This window comes from Balaenoptera ricei, chromosome 10, assembly GCF_028023285.1.
Source record: "Balaenoptera ricei isolate mBalRic1 chromosome 10, mBalRic1.hap2, whole genome shotgun sequence".
Taxonomy (NCBI): Eukaryota; Metazoa; Chordata; class Mammalia; order Artiodactyla; family Balaenopteridae; genus Balaenoptera; species Balaenoptera ricei.
In genome coordinates this window covers 8,414,163-8,436,198 of record NC_082648.1, presented here as the reverse complement: position 1 = coordinate 8,436,198, position 22,036 = coordinate 8,414,163, and the positions used below count along the sequence as shown (strand labels likewise).

Genomic DNA, 22,036 nt, shown 5'->3' with positions numbered 1-22,036 from the left:
GAGTGGGTGGGGCTTGTGAAAGAATCCAGCCGTGATAAGTGAGGCTCGGCGTGGAGCCTTGTGACAGCGTTTCCCAGGACAGAGGCAATGTTATCTAGCCCCTGAATACTGTTGCCCTGAAAATTTTTGCTTCTTCCCGGAACCAACTCCTCTCACTAGCTTGCTGCTGACATAGATCCAGGAGGAAGAAAAAGTGTCTTTTCTTTTGTCCCCTGCAGAGCACCGGCGACCCTCTTCAGCTTGGCGTCCAGTGGCCCTGATCCTGCTGACTCTGTGTTTGGTGCTGCTCATTAGCCTGGCAGCTCTGGGGCTTGTGTGTAAGTCTGCACTCTGACTTGGGGGAAGATCCTGGTTCCAAGGTTTGTCTGGGATGAGAAATACTTGTTATGATATTCTTTTTTTTTCTTTTTTTTTAACTTTGATTCTGGAGCCTGTGTATAAGTCCTTATTCTAATGCAACTCTGTAAATGATGTACCTTATTCTAATGCAACTCTGTAAATGATGAGCATAGTGGAAGAAACATTAAAATGCAACAGTCACTTACCAGGTAGACTTTTACATTCTGAGATAAGGTTTTTGTTGTTTGTTTATATATCAATATTTAACGTCAGCAATTTTTAACGAATGCATACTTCAGCCCTCTTCCATTCCACAAAAGACGACAGCGGCAGTGGTTTTTGCTTTTAGCATTCATGGCTCAGTGGGCTAATCAGAGGAAAAGATTTCATTTATATCCCACCCCCCTCAATATACGGAGAATAGACCAGGTCTTAATCGCTGTAATGTTTTTCAAAAAGTCCAGGAAGTTATAGAATCATTTTGCAAAGACTCATGAAAATCAAATAAGGAAGAATTCACGTATAAAGTCTTTAAATTTCAAACTAGTAAGGGCAGAGTAAAAAACTTAAAAAGGGAGTGAGTAAATAAATGGATTTCATCAGATGGGACCCTACGGCAATATGTCCTGAACAGTTGAAGAAGGTGGTTCAAGGTAAAAGATCACATAGAAAAGCAGGTTCAAATGTCAAAATTGGATTTTTATAGGAAATTTTAGAACTTGTTTGTAATCTTACATTTTAAAATTAAAAAAAAAAATGTATCTTAGTGTTTCTACCCTGGCTCCCAAATTTTTACTTCATTTTGATATAACTGTTGGTTTGCATACACCATTCTTTTTAACGGTATAAAGCAACTCTCATGATTTATGAAGAATTTTTTTTACTTAGATTTAGAAACCTGGAGTTTAAAGTTAAGTGTTGAAATTTTCTAGCCAAGTGATGTTGAGAAGGTTACCTATTCTCACTGAGCCCAATTGCAAAGCTATAAAAATATAGAAACAATAACATGACTCTTTCAGTGACTGAATGGGATAACAATATATGGTACATTGTCAATACTCAATATAACGATCAATAGATAAATGGATTTATGATTTTAGGTTGAGTAATGGTTTGACAGTGTACACAGAAAGGTTTATTGAGCAGTAAATATGGTTAAGGAATTTATCCCTGAAGTCAGGAATTGTCATTATGACTCCATATTTTCAGATACGGAAACAAATTAATTTGCCCAAGGCAATACAATTTATTATGTACTATAGTCCAAACCTGAGTGTAGGCAATGCGCCCAGAGCCTGGGATCTTAAATAACATACTGTTGTTGTCTTCCCCAGATGTAGAAAATAGAAATAGAAATAGAAGTGAAGCCTATAAGGTGTCCAGTCTGACTTGGTAACTTGGGTTAGTTTTTCAGTTCTACCAGCTCTCCAACACTCAGCAAGAAAACATTTCTCAAAAGGAAGAAAGGCTGGGGAATCTCTCCCGACAGCTGCAATCTCTCCAAACTCAGAAAAGGAAGCTTGCAGAAACTCTGCATCACGTGGCTGAAAAACTCTGTCGTGAGCTTTATAACAAAACTGGAGGTGAGTCCTGTTCATTGAGCGCCCCTCTGCCCTCAGGATATCTGTCCATATAGGGCTGATTCTCCCATCAGTGTACCTGGGAACCATGTATTATTCAACTAGTTGTCTGGCAAACTTAATAAAGAGTTTGGACATCCAGATCATCCCCAGTTATCGGGATCATGTAGTTCAGCTGTGTCTGTGTTACAGAACGTGAAGGGATTCAGCAAGTTCAGACATTTAGAATAATAAATACAATTAACTTCAATTAACCAAAATAACACTACAAGTAAATAAAATACAGGTTTTTTTCTCAATTGACCTTGGCACATAAATACCTAAGAGTAGGATACATTTCATAATGTTTTCACAAATCCTTCCTCATTAAGAAGTTAATGAACTCATAACTATAGTTCCTGGATTTTAAGAATCACATAGTAATCGAGTTAAAAAGACAGATAAATGGAATCAAGCTCTAGTTATTTTAATGTAGTATGACTTGTCTGGGTACCAAAAATCTGCATTTTATTAAGGACCACCTATGATGACAATGCCAATGTTGGATGAACTGTGCTTTGGTAAATACTACTGGAGAAGCCTAGAAGCATCACCTTAATTCTTTGTCTTCTTTTTCTTCTATCCTTCTGGGTTTCATAACACCCAGCTCTATTCAAGTCTGTCTTCTTTTCTGTTCTCCTTATTATGCGTGCACAGGAAGCCAGACACATTTCCAAGTCTCCGATTTTTCTTTTGGGGACTCTACAGTAAGATGAAGTCTCCTAGTCTTCCACACACAGACTGGTTTCCACACTAACCAGACAGCCTGATTTCATGGTTACCCAGTAAATAACATCAACACGCACACTTCCACTTCTCTAAGTGATTCTTTCCTACACGACTAATGATCTCAGTGGTCATAATTTTATTTATTTTCTTTTTTTGTCTTTAACTTTATTGAGGAATAATTGACAAATATAATTATATATATTTAAAGTATACTACATGATGAGTTGATATACACATACATTATGCAGTGATTATCAAGATCAAGATAATTAACACACCTACCAGATTATTCATGGCATTAAGGGACATTGTAAGGGGTTTGGCTTCTATTTTGAGCAAAAGAAAGATTCATTTCAGGACCCCGAGCAGGAGAAATACATGTCTGACATGAGTTTTTAAAGGCTCATTCTACAAATATGTTGAAAATAGACTGGGAGAGGGTAGGAAGGATAGAAACAGAGAAATCACATAAGAGATGACTATTGCAATAATCCAGGAAAGAGGGAATGGTTCCTCAAGCTAGGATATTATTGGTGGAGATGAATGCATGATGGAATAAAGTGGGGTGTGAGGGAGATAAAGGAGTCAAAGATAACTCCAGAGTTCTGGGGCAAAGCAACTAGAAGCATAAAGATGTGATCAAGTGAAATGGGGAAGAATTCTGTGGTCATGAAGGGGGAGGTTAGGAACCAGGGATGCTGTTTTGAGCATGTTGACTTTGAAATATCCCTTAGATGTGTGTGGTGATATGAGTAGGCAGTTTGGTATATAAGGAAAAAGGTCTGGGCCAGAGATATAACCCGAATTTCAAAGCAAATCTCCCAAATTATTGATTTATTTAAAACCTCATTTTACCTTATGAAATATTTTAAACGTCAGAAAAATACGAACAATAATGTAACATCCATTTGTGTATTGACCACTCAGATCTTCACATGTTAACATTTTGACACTGGATTGCTTTTAAAAATAAAGACATTTTTGTGGAATCATTGAGTTCCCATGTCACCATACACCAACAAGGGATGTGGATACAGGTGCCCAACTCTCAAAGGCCCAAGGCCATGTATCCACATAGGTGATAAGACCATGGTTCTCAGGGCCTAGTTCCTATATTTACAATCACGGCGCACTCAGTCCATCTTACCCTTGACTTGTGCACTTATTTCTCTGACTTTGATGACCATTTCAATTTCTGACACATGGAGATTTACCATTTTAACTCATGCTTGGCTTAGTATTGTATTTATGTGATTTTTTTCTAAAATTTTAATTCACTTATGCTTTGAATGAAAAAATAATCCAGATCTTATTGATATATATTTCATTAAAAAATCCTTTTACTACTATATACGTGGATTTTGAGGAAGAAAATTATAGAAACTTCAATGGTTTCCCAAATCCAATGCATATTGAGTTTTTGAACAGATGAAAAGTTCTTTATGAAATTGAATATCCTCTCTGTATGCTGAATTACATGGGGCAAGGAACACTGACGTTCCAATCATTCATTACTAGATTCCATTGTCCATAAAAGCAGGTAGTGTCTATTTTATTTCCCATTGTATACCCAATTATAATTCCTGGCATATAGTGGGTGTTCAGTAGATATTTGTAATTATCATTGGGCAATTAAATATCTAACAGCGAGGGAATCAGTTCTTTCTTGCATCATCAAATATTATGTAATTTCAAGAGAACAAAAACAACAGACCTGGGTAGAAAATAACATTAAATTTGGTTTCTTTTCAAGAACACAGATGCAGCCCTTGCCCAGAAAAATGGAAGTGGCATGGGGACAAATGCTACCAATTCTATAAAGAAAGCAAGAGTTGGCAGGGTTGTGAATATTTCTGCATTGCTGAGAACTCGACCATGCTGAAGATAAATACACAGGAAGTACTGGTAAGGTCCTGAGGCTTGGTCAGTGTTTGAAGTACTCTCAGAAAGAAATCTTTCAAAGATTCTAAGGAGTCAAAGCCCACAGACTCTCCTGTTTATTGCAATCAAGGCCTAAGTCTTATTCCTATTGCTTTGAATGATCCCCTGAGGTCATCATTTGTGGAATGATCTCCACAAGTATCCACCCCTTAGAAACATGAGAGAAAGACCTTCAAGTTCCCCATCAGTCAGGAATCAAATGAAGAAGGTCTTAATTTCTTAACCTCTTTTGGTTTGGGTAGGAAGGGAACAATATTGGTGCCACGTCAGAGACATGAATGTAGCACTTCCTGTCTTTCCATGTGAAAGTGACAAAACTTTTGATTGAAAAACATTTAATTAAATCATTGCCATAATCTGCAAATAAATATCCAGCCTTCCAGAAGTTTACACCCTAACATAGACTGGTCAAGGCAAATATGAAGATGAAATTGGCATATATTGAGTAAGTACAGCAATTAAAGTTCACTATTAAAATGGCGTGATTGTTCCCTTTTCTCTTACATTTATTATTGCCTTTGGATTTTTTTTTTTAACATTTTTATTGGAGTATAATTGCTTTACAATGGTGTGTTAGTTTCTGCTTTATAACAAAGTGAATCAGTTATACATATACATATATCTCCATATCTCCTCCCTCTTGGGTCTCCCTCCCGCCCTCCCTTTCCCACCCCTCTAGGTGGTCACAAAGCACCGAGCTGATCTCCCTGTGCTATGTGGCTGCTTCCCACTAGATATCCACTTTCCACTTGGTAGTATATATAAGTACATGCCACTCTCTCACTTCGTCCCAGTTTACCTTTCCCCCTCCCCGTGTCCTCAAGTCCATTCTCTACATCTGCATCTTTATTCCTGTCCTGCCTCTAGGTTCTTCAGAACCATTTTTTTTTTTTTAAGATTCCATATATATGTTAGCATATGGTATTTGTTTTTCTCTTTCTGACTTACTTCACTCTGTATGACAGACTCTAGGTCCATCCACCTCACTACAAATAGTTCAATTTCGTTTCTTTTTATGGTTGAGTAATATTCCATTGTATATATGTGCCACATCTTCTTTACCATTCATCTGTCGATGGACACTTAGGTAGCTTCCATGTCCCGGCTATTGTAAATAGTGCTGCAATGAACATTGTGGTACATGACTCTTTTAGAATTATGGTTTTCTCAGGGTATATGCCCAGTAGTGGCATTGCTGGATCGTATGGTAGTTCTATTTTTAGTTTTTTAAGGAACCTCCAAACTGTTCTCCATAGTGGCTGTATCTATAGACTTTGGATTTAATTCCTCAAGTGGTATGACCATTATTTATTTATCATTGTTTTAGCAGAGGTCTTGGCACAGAGTAGTTTATCAACAGAGTTATTTAATTGAAATTAATACCCTGCTAACTGTGCAAACTCTTAACATCTTTCTAGGTACATCTTAATTCCTATCCACTTCCTGAAATCTGTGATGAATGAAACTCTGCGATCTCTCTCAAACCTCTAAAATAATCTTTTTCATCCTTTCCTTTTTTTTTAACATCTTTATTGGAGTATAATTGCTCTACAGTGGTGTGTTAGTTTCTGCTGTATAACAAAGTGAATCAGCTATACATATACATATATCCCCATATCTCCTCCCTCTTGCGTCTCCCTCCCACCCTCCCTATCCCACCCCTCCAGGTGGCTCTTGATGGCTCAATTTAGGCAGAAAAAGAGGCGATTTATTTGACTAAGCCAATGTATCCTGGCATAAAACCTCCTAATTTTTTTTATTCTCTGTTTCCTCCACCTCCAGCACAAACTGAGGATTCAGATATACCACTGAAGTATACTAGATGCAGTGGTTAGAAGTATTATTATGAAAGTTACGTAGTAATTTTATCTCATGCACTTCATGTATTTGCATATATTTAAGTCACTTTCATACGATTTATTTATAGAACTTTTAATGTGAAGGGGCCACCATTCAGTTGGAAACAATATTTTCAACTACAGTTTCTTTGATATGCCTATTCTGTAACTATCGCTTAGTGATAGTTTCATTTATATTTCCAATAATCTTTTATTGAACCAATATGTGCCATTAATTATCCGAGGGATTGAGGATGTGAAAATGAACAAAACAAAGTATATGTCCTTAAGGAACTCATAGTTTCGTGGAAAAGGAAGGTATAACAATGGGTAATGATAAAAGATTTAGATAATTTCTGTGTTAAAGAGTGAGATGATATAGAAGGAAATAAATAACTTTAAACATTTTTCAACATGGATAGTAGAAAAGGAATTACATATATGTAAATACACAAAAATGTATATGCATATATATGAAACATTTCTCTTTTTTCCCGTCTTAGTCTGAGACATAAATCAGCCTTATAAATTTTTCTTTTACCCCTCTTTGCATTAAAGTATATTCATTATTCTTTTCTCGTTCCTGGTCAGTCCTTTTCACATGTATTCATGAAGATTACTTCCCATTCCTGCACTTTTCCTTCCAGATTCTTCCAGTTTCCAGAATCACTCCACATCTCTACATCCCATATTTTTTATATCAATCTTGTTAAATCATGTGACTTGAAAATAATGGGTCATTTATAAATCTTGGTTGATGTGATTCTTGGTTTCAGAACATCAGCATATAGTCTATGCTTATTAAGACAAAATAATTCTTTAATTTGGACAAATTAACTGACCTCAGCATGGACACTCTTTTTCTTAAATGTACTATCATCTATGTGGGCAAGACTCATGTGTTGTTCTCATATTAAAAGTGAGGGCCAGCCCTACACATCTCTGTATGTATATAACAATTCTAAAGCTAAAGGTTTTCTTGTGTGCCTTTCACAGGAGTTTGCCATGCCTCAGAGCTACTCTGAGTTTTTCTACTCTTATTGGACAGGGCTATCCCGCAACGGCAATGGCAAGGCCTGGCTGTGGATGGACGGAGCCCCTTACTCCCATGAACTGTAAGCCTTCAGCACATTTCATGGGAAAGGCATTTAATAGAGAGCTTTTGCTTGAGTGACAAGAGTCCAACCATTTGGTTCAACAAGCGAGAACATCTGCTTTGTATGGATACTGTGTTTGTAGGAGGGCTTCCAAAGGTGTATAAAACATAGTACTTACTCTCAGAATGGCTCATAAACCAGTGAGAGAGACAGACCGGGATTCTCTCAGAGAGAGGGAGAGAGAGGGAGGAAGAGAGAGGGCTCTCTTATGGGTGAATAAACTGAAGCCCAGGTTGTAATGGGTGACCTGCCTAAGATCGCACAACTCTACAACTTGTCAATACCCAGAGAAAGTATAAGACCTCAGATTTCTTGACTTTCTGTACAGTGAAATGGGGAGCACATCTTTCAAAATACAGTCTCTGAGAATAGATTTACTCACAATATAAACAGTAATATTATCAAAAATTAGTTTTACTTATATGAGCATTTAGATAGGAATGTGTATGGTATATTGTTTGAGATCGGTGAGCGTAATATCTATATCAAAATATATTACAGTTTAAAGCCTTGTTTAAGCAGACACCTTTCTATATACCTATATCGGATTTCTTTTTCCAGGAGATAGTACATATTCAATGTGATTATTTTTTACAGTTAAATAAACTGAGTCACAGAGAAGGTAGATAATTTTTCAGATGGCAGTAAAATCGAATGATAAATTGGATCATGACGTGTATTTTAATTTTAGTTAGAAATAGTTTTTGTTGTTTTGGGTGACCCGGTGCTTCTAAGAATGCTTATGGAAACTGAGGAAAGAGTCTGGTGACCCCATCTTTCCAGTAAACTCATTATGGGTGTCTATTCTATCATTTTATCAAGCTTAGGACACTCTCTGTGTACTTTTGTATTTTACAAGTAAGCTATGATAAAATGGTCTTTTTTTTTTCTTTTTTGAGGTTTGAGATTGTAGTAGATTTCACCAGCCTAAGAAGTAGGGACTGTGTGGCCATCCTCAATGGAAAGGCTTTCTCCAAGGACTGCAAGGAGTTGAGGCGATGCGCGTGTGAAAGAGCTGCGGCCACAGTGAAGCTGCAGAGACTCCACGAGCCTCTCTGAGCCGGACACGGAGGCCAGTGGTTCTCCAGCTCCAGCTGCAACTGCAGCCTCCCTTCAGAGAAGTGGAAGATTCTGCTCTGCAGAACAAAAGTCAAGCTCTTTATGTGCGCCTGGCCTAGTGTGGTTTCCGTTCCTTTTCCTTCCATTTCATCCCTGTTCATACCTTCCAGGTACTGAAGATTTGATAATAATAAATGTAAATAATGGAAAGTGTTGGTGGTTTTAGAATGGACTTGTGATTTGGGGAAAAATTCAGCGTAAAGACGCTCTTCAAAATGTGAGAGCAATCAGTGTTGTGGTTGTGTGTGCCTTACTGAGAGTTTGTGGGGACTCTACAAGAGTACTGATTATTTCATGATTTGAGAAAAATAAGAAGTCTTGGAGAGGCATGCTGTCTTCAAGAGGATGGTTTTAACATTTTAAATTTTAAATCTTTTGAGGCACGTTTATATCATCAATGTGTGGCTAAAGATGAGTCGACCGAATTGTGATAGGGTGAGTTATCCAATCAGGTCATGGCAAGTGAAAGAGACACTGTGACATCTGCATACACAGCTGGCTTCTGTGCAGGTGCCCCTAGCTCAGGACAATATGCACGCACATAACAGAAATCATTGCAAGTAACACCATCACAACCACTGACTTCATGGACTTAGAGATAAATCAATTTTAGGGGTTTAACACTAGAAAGGATAATCTAGTATCATTCTTTGTTTTTCAACAGTGGAAATGGGGATGCTTCAGTTTTATTTTCAGTAAACATCTATCTCATGGTGAAATGACATTGAATTAGCAAATACATGATAAAGGGGAGATGTTTGTATTTATTCCTGTAAGACTGTGTCGCTTATCAATCGTTGCTTGTAGATTTCTTCCTTAAGAATTTTCCCTTCAATTTTCTGTTAATTAGTTAGGAAATTTCTTCAGCATTGAACAAATTTTGTATCGTTTTATTGTGTCCTGCAAAAAGAACTGCATTTGTGACCATAAAATGAAGTTTTAGATCCCGTATTGTAATTTATTATCTGGCAAATCCCTTAACTTCACAAAACTTATTTCATCAAGTATAAAGTAGACATATTTACAGTTTCCTCAGGGTGTTATTGTTGGCTGAAATGAGGTACATGTGGAATTAGTTTCATAATCTACATTGCAATGTAAAATGTAAGGGATATTAAAAATATGTAGAAAAGCAGAGGAGGGATTTAGTTTTTAAAAGTAGGGAAGCGAAAGCAAGCATAAACAACCTTCTTCAGAGACCTATGTTCGTGAACAAATAATAGAGAGGCCCCTACACTGGGGGCCTGTGGATATTACTAAATATTTTCCATGATGGGTGCAGATATTTAATGAACATGGTTGATATAATAAGCACATAACGAGAGACATGGATTAGAACTTTAGTTAAACAATTAAGTGTTATTTAAGCCTTGTTACTGCGGAAAGAAAATATGGTTAATCTGAGAAAGTCAAATGATTTTGTGAACTAAGTAAAATTGAGGTGGCACACATTCAGTTTTGACCCCTGGCATCTTACATGACTGCAGACTAGTTCAGGGCTGGATGACGGGTGTCTCTTTAAATGTCATTGCTTTAACAAGTCTAGCTGCCTGGTTAGTGGGTGATGATTAGTGTTTTCTCTCCAGATCTGCAGCCTAAGGGAAAGTGTCACTTTAGATGGTGAGGAAGGAAAAATAACAGCATGTATCTGACGTTTGTTATTCTTGAGCTGATTCCTCTCCATCTTTGCCCTCAGCCTCCTCATCTACCTAATAAAATCCACAGTACTGATCACGACATGAGCAAATATTTCAGAAGAACAGAAAGGAGTATGGCACAGCATTCACTCCACAAACTTTTTATAAAAAAATTTTAAGAATAGGCAATAATCATAATATGACTTTCTGAGAACAATTTTCGGTTGAGAATCAGAGAGGGTAGCACCCCGTGAATGGGTTTTCCAACACGAGAAAACTTTTTTTCTTCTAGGCTCTTGTGTGTTTAGGTAATTCTGAAGAAACTGTGGGGAAATGTTAAATGAGGAACATGGCCTTTCCTGGTAGATCCGAGTTCCCCAGGGTAAACAATGAGCTATTTCTTTTCCTGAGGATATTGAACCAGCTCTTAAAATTTATCAACAGGAAACAGGTCAGGGGCCTTGTAACAGCAGGAAATGTGAGAAGTGTGCTGGGAGCTTTTACTTTAGAGATAGTAGCAGATGGTGAAATACGTAGAAAGGTCTAGAAAGTTGCCTCAGGGTTGCCCTCAATATTTGGGAGTCGAATACTTTCTAATGGAATTCTTGCAGTTTTTGAAGAATACAAAAAGCTGCATAATCTGATTTCAAGTGTACATAACTTCTTTTACAAGTTTCATTGTATGAATCGATTTTTAGAATCTAATGATATTATTATTCTGTCAATATTACCAAAGTTTTTCTTTTCATACGTTTAATGTCCTTTGGATAGAGCATGTTAAAAAAGCCTCTTTACATTTATAGGACAGGGTTTTATTTTTTCTATCCTTTCCCTTTTTAAAAACTAATCTGGAACTCAGTGAGACGTATCAGTTACCCAGTTCATTATTGGTGGGACTAGGATATGAAACTGATTATCCCGGTGTTAAGGTCCAGTCTTTTACCACTGTGTTGAAAAAGGCCTTGCTTTTCTGGGCCAACAGCAAACTGCAAGGAAAAATCTTCCCCCCATACCATCTGTGTGGAAAGCAATATTACCACTGAGGAAATCTGTAGAGGCTTATGCCAGCTGCTCTATAGATAAAACTCGGACTTGTAAATACTGCATCACATGCTGGCGGATGATGTCAGCTGTAGGATGTTTGCCTCTGGCTTCATTGTACTTCTTCTAAAAAGAGTTATTAAATGCTTCCTATCCTTTCTCTAAACACAGCTCCATGACAATACTTTGAAGAATCTTGAAGACAAACAGTCTTTGCTTCTAAAGTTTGCTATTATTTCCCCTTTATTCCAGGTTATTACATTGAGCTGCCAGCTGTAAAAAACAGAGGGGACAATTTATACTGTGTTTTCTTTGCTATTTTCCTTTTCTAGGTTCAGCAGAAAACTAGAGAATAATCCCTTTTATTGAAATTCCCACCATTTAAGCTCCAAGTCAAGGGTAAATAAAGAAACAAAACACAAAAACATGCCCTTCCCATCCCTAAAGGAATGTCTCCTTCAGAGGTCATCTTTTACAATAGACTTCCAGGTTCACTTAAATGATTTCTACTGCCTCCGTGAATTAGGTTTTATTTCACCTTATTTATTTAAGTGGTGTCTTTTTTATGAGGAGAGAAAGATGAGAATCTAATGTATCTCAGCTACTCCTTGTGAGAAATGAAAGAGTAAGTAAAATTATATTGAATTTAACATCTATTTGATGAGAATCTGCTGAATGGTAAGGTATTGTTCTAGGGATGGTAGGCAAGTGGTAGAAAAGTAATGTAATAATAATGAGTGAAATTTTCCTTTCTGTAAGTCATCAGACACTTTCACATCCGTTGTCTGTGGGGGACAAGCTAGTCCATGCTTCAAGGAGTCCGCAGACCTAGGATAGGGATTGTCTATAGATTTATTGACTTTAAGACAGATATTCTCTCCAGATACTTGGTGACAATTAACCCATACACTTTATCTTCTCAATCTTCTTATAACATGAGCAGTAAAGGGGTCATTTTTATCTGGAATACAGAAATGAGGTTGGTGCCTAGAGATGACTGATGCTCCAGGTAACAAGAGCAAGAACAGATGGAGTTCTCAGCAAGTTTACATATATTAATAATTTAGTCCTCAAACAATATTTTGAAGCAAGTTCTATTACTGTTTTTCAAGGAGGACATTGAGACACAGAGACATGTAGTTAGAAGTGCTGGAGTGTTAACCTTGAGAATCCAGATCGTGAGTCTTTTGATTTGCGAGTGGTGGGGATGGTCAGTGAGAGGCAGGAAGGCAGCTCGCAGCTCTTCTTTACTGGAGACACGCTGATATTGGCAGCCTGACTATTCCTTCCACTTACGTGTAGCTCTGGTTGTTCATCTCTCCAGTAGAATTCTGCAGTCCTAAAAATGGTATTGTCTTACAGGCAGCAGAGAGCATCCTGTCTTCCTTCCAATTTGAAAATCCATATCTCTATCCTCCCATCCTACTGGTCCAATAACATAATGCCTGGAAACCCAGCAAATGCACAGAAAGATCTGGCAAACAGTGAGTTTAAAAGATCACATTTATTCATTTATTAAAAAGAGTATCAGTCAGCTAAAACTGCATCATCTCCCCAGTGACTTATAGATTTTTCTGTGGAGTTCACAGTCACTCTAAATTAAAGAGAGAGAGAGAGAGAGAGAGGAAGAAAAAAAATGACAAATAGAAATGTTTTTTCTTCAGCTTGTTTTCCACTCTTCAGGGTTTTGTCCTCTGTTGCTCTAAACCAATTTTATTCTTGGTAATTAATTTGAACAATGTCAAAGGAACATCTGGAAAATGTTGAGGAATATTACCAAGTGTAAATGCAAGATAGGTTTTGTGTCTCAGGTAGCTGGTTTCACAACCCTTGCACTGGTTTACTTCTGCGCTGGCTCTTAAACTCATTGTTACAGGTTTTCCAATGATCTGTTGCAGGTATTACCGTAATGGAGCAATCACTTCAAGCAAAATTTCTTTCAGGTGAAGATCTTAATGCGTATTTCTCACAGATGAAATATTTCCAAATGCTGCAGTTAGCGGAAGAAAGGCCGTTGTTTCTGAGGTATCCACAGACCTGGTTAGTTGATTGGGGGTCCCTGTATTGGTGACCTGGAGAGGCAAGTCAGTGTATCTGAGGTTAGGTGTTGGGCTTATGGGAATGTCCTCTGGGCAATAAAATGAGAGATGTACAGCTTTTCCTTTTGTTTTAATCTGTCACCCTCTTGAGGTAGTTTTGCCCTTCTTCTTCAATAACAGAACTATTTTCTCTCAATAAAGTATGTAAATATTACTTCAACAAGCAGCATTTTTTTTTTTTTTTTTTTAAAAGCTTGGATACAAAAGGAGAGGCTCTAATTTGGAATCTCTTTTCTGATTCTTAATTCTCAAAATACGAAGGCACTGCTGACCAGCCTCCGCAGTTCTTTCTGAAAGCTTACCATGGAAATTGCCTAATAACTAACTACTATAGTCTCTTGCCCTTAGCACTCTGGCCTTTAAATGATACAAAGGAAATGTACTTGATAATCACATAATATTGTTCATTCAGACTCTCAAATTTTGATGTGAATGTGCTACAGTGTAATGGCAGTGGGGCTGAGATGGAGAAAATTTAGAAGTCATGTAGCCATTCTTAAATTATCTTGGCTTTGATTCCAATCAGAAGCCTGTGAAATTATCATGCTGGTTATGTCTTCTGGAGGAAATGTAAGGTATAAAATAAAATGAACTTTTGATTTCCCTCCTGTGTCTAATTCTTCTGGGAATGTTTCCCTCAGAGACTTACAGATCAGGGGAAGGAGAGGAGCCGTCTTGCCAAAGCCAAGGTTGTCTGGACCCATCCTGAGACAGTCCCACCCAGTAATCATAGCTTCTTTTGATCTACCTCAGGCTGCCAGTGATAAAGTCCTATAAGAAACAAGACTTGAACAGTGAACCGAGGATGGAGCGGGGGGGTGGGGGTGGGGGTGGGGGTACTACCAGAAAAACCCCAATAAATTACCATGAAATATAAAGTGTGGTATTTTGTTTCCACAGAAGTAATTAGAATTTGAGAGCTGGAAAGAGAGAGAGAGAGAGGATGTTTCAAAGAAAGGATACCTTTTTCCTTATTGCTAAATGATCAATGTGGTGTTAAGGACTATGGAAAAATTAGGCATCTGGTATCAAAATAGTTTTAACAGATTCAGAATTTGGCATATAGTATATGACTTACCCAGGATATTTCAATGTCAGAAATAGTTTAGAAGATTCCAGAAGCAACTTAACGGTAGGCATATTTTGTGAGAAGAAATATTTCTAACTTTTGTCACTAAATTTGCACAGAAAAAATAGTGTGAACCCATAATTGTAATAAGTTAGTCCAAGTTGCCTTGGTTTATTGTATAGCCTTAACAAATTGTTCTACTATTACTCTTGCAAAAATGAACTTTGACTAGTTACTAAATATAGTAGGCATACATTTTTAATAAATTCATAAATGTGTAACTATGTCTTCTACTTCACACATAATTTATGGGTAGAATGATTTCAGGGAAACATCCTGCTGTTTGCTCGTTAAGATGTTAGTAAACTAGATTTAAGGTCAATTAAATTTTTCATTTAGCAGATGCTTATTTTCATAAATCTCTCCATTTCATGATGTCATCTCACTTTTTATACTTCTACTTTTCTTGATAATTACAAAATTGTTATAGCTTATTATACTTCCCTACAGCATTGAAAATAAGACATTTAAAACATACATACACTTATAATGTATGCATATCTTGGAGTGGGTTACCGTGTTACAAAACGGTATTTCTCTTACCCTTTCCCCTTTTTGATTAACAAAGGACATAGAACTAACATATTCTCCTTGATTTTTGAATAACCATCTCGCTTTTTGTTTCTCCAGTTAAAAGGAAAACAAGCCATGCTAATTCTTACTTTGTGTGTTAAACCTTTTTTTCAACAAATCTACCATTGTTATAGAGTATCAAGGAATTCTGTCTTATGAGAACCAGTCTTTTCTTTTAATGGGTAATATGGTATTTTCAGAATGATGTGAAACTATAAAACAGTGTTTACCATTTCTTCTTTGCTGTCTTATTTGTAGAAGCTTAGATCCCTCCTTCAAACAATCCTCTCTACTGGTGTGTCAAATTGTCCAGTTTTCAAAGACATGGTAATACCTTTCTCCATTCTGAATCCAGTTGTCTGGACAAGGGCTGCAGTTACGGGTTTCAAATATAAACATTTTATTAAAGTTATTGTAAAAATATTAATAGCATATCTTCTCAAAAGAACCCTTGTGTCACTCCCAGTAAAGCTGGACCCTTTAACCCAATGGTTCATATGATGCAGTACTTACCAACTTCAGCTGCTTTGAGGCTGAATACAGTAAGATTTATACAATTATTTCCAAGTGCAGTAGGTCTCTAAGAATTAGTTTAAGATAAAATTAATTTGAGAATATCTATTCCCAAATTGTTCCTCCTCTATAATAATTGATCTGATTATTCTAGTTTTAGAAATCTTTCCTCCTTTTAACTTTACATCATTTATAATCTTCATTTGTTTGCTTATTGTTTCATGTCTTTTAATCTTATTGGCCCAATTTAATTGGGAATGTACCGAGCATAATAATAAGTACATTCCCAATTAATTGAGTGGCATAATAAGCCTCAAGTTGATGTTTAAATTCTGAGAGTTAAACATGAAAATTTTTCGCATAGAATGGAGAGAACAAACAATGCACCTTGAGGAATGATTTTAAAACTTGTGGGTGAGGAAAAGTGAACAAAAACACAAGTGACCAATATGTTTATTTTAGGACTTTGATGTAACTAAGAAGTAAGCCATAGTGTTTAACCAGTTTTACAGAACCTGTGTTAAGAAAGAATGTATTCACAAAAGAAGGATGCTCAAATGTATAAAAGGGGTACCAAAGAGGAAGAATTTGACCAACTGTTTCTGGCACAGTTTTATAGAGGGAAAGACACTGAAACTGCCAGAACACTAGTTATTAGAGAAAAGCCTTCTACTTAAGACCAAAAATAGTTCATTATCGGTCTCCATGGCACAGATGTCAAGTTATTTAAGGCTCTTCAATATCCTTTGTTTGAAATACACTCTAATCAGTATCCTGAATATTGTTAAAGTCATAGCATAAGTAGTGTTGAAGTGGCAGTTGAAAGGTTGAGAACATGCTGGATTTGTAAGTCTCCAAAATGGATATCGTCACTGATTTAAGGTTGATGGCTCAGAGGTGGGCCTAACTCATGCTTTCAGTAGTCTGTTATATTTAAAAACATGGAAGTTTTTTAAACGTTTACTTGACTAAATTTCAATTAGAAGGAGCTATGGTAGGTTTTTGACCTCTCTTATTGACAATTACTAAAACGATATCCGCTACAGGGAAGTTAATTCTCTAAATTTTATGTATTAGTATTATTAAACACTAGTTAAGTAACCACAGAGTACTTGACACACTATTAACAAGTCGAAATAGACAGGTTTAAAATGCTTGTAAGGGATGAAAAAGATAAAACCAAAGTCACTTCATAGAATTTTTAAAAAAGAGCTGAACCCTGCATTGTTATAATTTTTGTAAATACCCTGATTTTCAAAATGAATTTTCTGCTTCAAGAGATATCTAAATTTGAATCTAAAGCAAGATCTAAACTAAATAAATTGAGGCATTTGGAGCTCTAATTAAAGATACACATAAATTTGAATGATTGGATAACACATAATATGTTGCGTTTTTTGTTGTTTAATCGTACCTACTAATCTCACACATTCCATTTTGACATTTGACTGTATATTTTCCTTATCTGTATTTCTTGGAACCTCAGTATTTTCCACATACTATTGATATATATATGTATATATATGAGATTGAACTGAAGAGTAGATCAAAAGTATGTCTCTCCTATTATGAAATCTTGACTATAATTTTACAAAGAATAAAATGTATGTCACTTGTTTTTTGTTGTTGTTGTTGTTTTGAGGAATTGGTGTATACATGTGTATCCACGCAGTGGAAACTGATTTTGTATCAATTACCTGAACTGAAAGACTTCTGCCTCAATGTTTGGCAATATTTCATCTGGAGGCCATGGTTTCTCTTCCATTGTGTGAAGTTGAGCAGTACTCTGTCCCATTGGATGAGTTTTTCTTGCTGCTTCATTGCAGTAGTGGACACCTGGAGCACTTCAAACAATAACAACCATTCCTGATAAAATACTGACATATAACAAAGTAAACCTTCAACATAGACTAAAGAGAACTACACATTACTGATTATATTTGTGATTAAAACCTACAAAGAATGCACAGCAAAAAGGCTCTTTGCCATTCCTGTTTCCTTATTCACCCAATTCCAGTCTCCCAAAGTAGTCAGGTTTGCCAATTTCTTTTTTATTCTTCCAGAGATATTTTGAACTTTGCATGCAAATGAATATAAAATCCCCGCCTTCCCCTTTACACAAATGGGAACAATCTTTTTACATGGTTTTTCACTTTTTATTTTAACACTTAAAATATATTTTGGACATAATACTGTGTTTGTTAGTACATAAAGAGCTTTCTCATTCTTTTGTTATATAGGATTCTACTGTATGGATATGTCATGATTTATTTTAATAATTCTCTAGTTTAGACTATTTGTAATCTTTTGATATTACTGAAATACTGCAATAAAGAACCTTAGTTATACATAATTTCACACATGGAGGTATCATTTTATAATTAAGTGGTCCCTTACTGATAGGCAATTGCATTTTTTTCAATCTTTTTTTTTTTCTTCCTATTGCTACATGTGCAGGTTTATCAATAGGAAAACTTTCCAGAAGTGGGATTTCTAGATCAAAATTAATTCATTCAGTTTAAGATAACCCAGAGTTTGTTAAGAACATGATTGCCATGGTTGATCTTAACAGATTTCATAAACTAGACAGAGAAGAAAACAAAATTATGTGCCCATCAGAGAGCAAGATTTTTGAGGACATAAAAATGTACAGTATGATTTTATCAACATCCTTAGTATGTACTATATGCTTTTTAGCTATATAATAACTGATGATTGGAGACTATAGATTTATCTTTATGTATAAAACAAATTCTACATTCCATTCACTTGACAATATTGTTTCAAGATGTTGCACCTTCAGTTATTTTGCTTTGAATTGAAACTGTTCTCTGTACTTCAAGTTTCTTTCATCTTTTTACCCCAAGTAGTTAATATTTATAAAATAACACTGAAATTTGTTATACAGAATTGATACCTGAACCATAACTTTTGATATTTGCAATGTCAGATAAATATGTATTCTTGCAGTTAGAATGGAACTTGGCAATATTTCATTGAGAGTCCCCAGTTTTTACAGAAAAAACTGGATTTTTATGGATATATGGTAGTTCTCTTCCAACTCTGCAAATCTGCTTCCAGTATATATGTTTGATAAACAGATATTTAATTGTGAATTTCTTTTAAAAATGGACTAGCATTATATATATAAATATATATAGTATATTATATATACTATATATATTTATATTTATGTGTATTTTAATAAAGTACAGAGGGAGGATAGGGTGAGATAAGGGAAGTTCTGACATTTATGCTGGGCTGTGAAATTTTATTTGAGGAGATAGACAAGGTAACAATTACTTCTTGAGAGCCTAGAAATTATTAAAACATTCCTCTCTGAACCACCAGGAAAATAAGATCATAGCTAACATGAACAAGGTCAAGTTTCCTGTACTTTGTGGAAGCAAACCTTGTACTCCTCTCTTCTTCATTTCAGAACTCCTAATCCTCCTTTGCCAGCTAATTCCTCTTAGACAGAAAAATGATTTGCCAAGGCATACAAGAAATAAGAATTATCCAGACTATAACCTTCATCTCTGTCTTGCTAAGCATATTTCTTAGTACTAGCATGAGTGATAATAAAGGGTCTTAGTCCTTTTTCTGGAACCTGCAGTTCTGTAATTGTTACATTTTATTAAAAATTCATTTGCTAGATATAGAAACATGTCTCCAGTTTGGACTAAAAGGAATAAAGAAATGTGGTTAAATATTGGCTCAAACAAAGTTCTCACATTTACCTTAAACATACTAAATGGTACCTCATCAAATATAAAGTGAAAAACTCATATTAAAATAATCGTATAAGTCAAATTTAGAACAAATGTATATTAGAAAAGGAAGAGCCTATACTGAAAACTTACAAATTGCAAGCTTTGGCATACTAACATGATTCATAAATTGAATCATGATATAAGCAATTATTTGCATCATTTTCCCCAAACAGACCTATGGTATTAGATTTGAGTTAAACAACATGCAATTGAACAATTAAAAGTTATCATTAGGGCTTCCCTGGTGGCGCAGTGGTTGAGAATCTGCCTGCCGATGCAGGGGACACGGGTTCGAGCCCTGGTCTGGGAAGATCCCACATGCCGCGGAGCAACTAGGCCCGTGAGCCACAATTACTGAGCCTGCGCGTCTGGAGCCTGTGCTCCGCAACAAGAGAGGCCGCGATAATGAAAGGCCCGCGCACCGCGATGAAGAGTGGCCCCCGCTCGCCGCAACTAGAGGAAGCCCTCGCATAGAAAACGAAGACCCAACACAGCCAAAAATAAATAAATAAATAAATTTAAATTAAAAAAAAATAAAGGCCTTTACCATCTGAGCCTGGCCATCTGGGCTCTTCCTTTCAAAAAAAAAAAAAGTTATCATTAGCATCCGAGTGCTTAGGGAGTTATATCAAATAAATGTCCCATAACTTAAATAACGAAGCCATTATTTTATATCATTTATGTCATTTAGATGTTTCTAACTGATTTGTTTATCCATTTATAAATTATGAAGTTCCAGTTCCACGACATACATACATATAATTGTATATAACACTACATGAAGTATGTAACCTATCTATAGATTATTTTGAAGATACCCTTTTGTACTTACACTTGACACCCAAGAAAATGGAGGTTGCTAATGAGCCTTTGCAGAAGATACATAAAACCACTGTCACAAGACACCACGTTCCTAAACAAGGAATAGAGACAATGAAATTGAATTAGAGAAGGTAGAGGAAAGAGGTGGGGCAGGATAGGACGACACTGAGTAAACTAGGGAGTTAACATTAGACATTCCTCCTAGAGAATCAGCGAGGCCGTGTAACTGTGTGTAACAGGAAAAGGTGAACCCAAGCTCTTTGAAATGCAAGTCATAACTTGGAATACACTGGATTTGGAAAAATGCCAAACTGAACAGTTTTAATAATATACATCTCTTATCCTTATATAACACCACAAACTTAGTAACTAGTTAGATGTATTCTCTTCCAACAATCTTTTAGAGATGATGGCAAGCCAGGCAGCAGGCTTTAGTTTTTGAGGGCAAAGAGGCTGTCTCCAATCTCCTCATCTCTTGCCAGTGTCACTTGAGCATGATTGGTTCAAAGGTATTTCCCTTTAAACGTACGATTTTGGATGAGGACAATTTTTTAAGGTAATTTTGCAACTATTCAGGAAGGGAAAATGAATGTGTGATTTGTTATATTCTTAATGCTAGTTACAGAAAAATGTATAAAATTTATCTTTGAACAATGTCATAGGCTGAATAACGGCTTTGCCTGAAATGCCTGTATCCTAATCTCTGGAACCAGTAAGTGTTACCTTACGTGGAAAAGGAGATTTTAAAGGTATAATTAAGTTAAGGATCTTGGGATGGGGAGATTATCTTGTTTTATCTGGGTATTTATAAGTGAGATTTAGATTAGAGGTACAGACTGCCATATGATGGAGGAAGAAGAGAGACATTTGAAAATGTGCTACTGTCTTTTGAAGATGGAAAAGGAGCCACAAGCTAAGGAAAGCAAGAAATGCAGCTCTAGAAACTGGAGAAGACAGGGCATGGGTTGCCCCCTAGAGCCTCTCTAGGGAAGGTAGCCCCATGACACCTTGGTTTCAGCCCAGAGGAACCCATTTTGGACTTCTGATCTCTAGAACTATAAGAAAATAAATTTGTGTTGTATTAAGCCCCTAAGTCTGTGGTAATATATTACCTAAACAATAGGAGACTAATACGAATATTAAATTATAAAGACAGAACTGATCCAGGCTGATGAGTGTTTGCCAGTTTTTTCAACCTACGTTTTCTCTTTTACTTCTTAGTATTTATCAGATAATGTGCAGGGTGTTTTTACGTGGGAACTAAAATTACACAAAATATATGATTGCTTTCACTTATTTTCCAAATCCAGGAATTCTTTGTCTTTCCAGTGAGAGAGAGAGAGAGAGAGAGAGAGAGAGAAAACCAGTGTAATACATATTTGTCAAGTCCATTTCTCTTTTCCTTTTTCACTTCTACTTACTCCTCCTCCACTTCATTTCATTTTTAATATTATCATATTATGCATATTATAATACTCTTAAGTGGGTTATCTCAGGTTAGAAAAATCACCTTGGGCTCATCATAGAACAGGAAAAAAAGAAAACCCATAAACCACAAGGTCTTGGTCTAAATAAGTAGAACTGGTTACCTGAATTTTTGGTGGAAGACAGATGTTTCTGATAAGGGTTTGGTGCTGGATTATCCCACTGAAGAGAGGTGTATGTCTCTTCCTCCTGCATGTCTGAGGTGCTTTGATAGGTAAGGGG

The 22,036-nt window shown here is 36.2% G+C and overlaps 2 protein-coding genes across 4 annotated transcripts in view; one reads left to right on the top strand and one right to left on the bottom strand.

Moving 5' to 3' along the window:
* The window catches only part of CLEC1A (C-type lectin domain family 1 member A), a 24,321-nt gene extending 10,676 nt beyond the window's left edge, over positions 1 to 13,645 (top strand). The window contains exons 2-8 of one of the 3 annotated variants that reach the window (XR_009505183.1): positions 219 to 317; positions 1,746 to 1,922; positions 4,441 to 4,592; positions 7,463 to 7,581; positions 8,523 to 8,852; positions 12,783 to 12,904; positions 13,319 to 13,645. Coding sequence is in view for 1 of the 3 variants with exons in the window: in XM_059934474.1 (XP_059790457.1) it covers positions 219 to 317; positions 1,746 to 1,922; positions 4,441 to 4,592; positions 7,463 to 7,581; positions 8,523 to 8,682 (707 nt within the window). In the remaining 2 variants the exon portion in view is untranslated. Of the gene's footprint in view, positions 1 to 218; positions 318 to 1,745; positions 1,923 to 4,440; positions 4,593 to 7,462; positions 7,582 to 8,522; positions 8,893 to 12,782 lie in introns of those variants that run through there. The other 2 variants (XR_009505182.1, XM_059934474.1) reach the window with 2 other exon arrangements.
* On the bottom strand, positions 13,344 to 22,036 carry CLEC9A (C-type lectin domain containing 9A). The gene is given in 8 exon segments (XM_059934947.1): positions 13,344 to 13,475; positions 13,477 to 13,492; positions 14,169 to 14,290; positions 15,452 to 15,469; positions 15,471 to 15,604; positions 17,432 to 17,578; positions 20,340 to 20,420; positions 21,919 to 22,036. Coding segments are annotated over 8 exon segments (741 nt in total). The 5' UTR covers positions 22,010 to 22,036.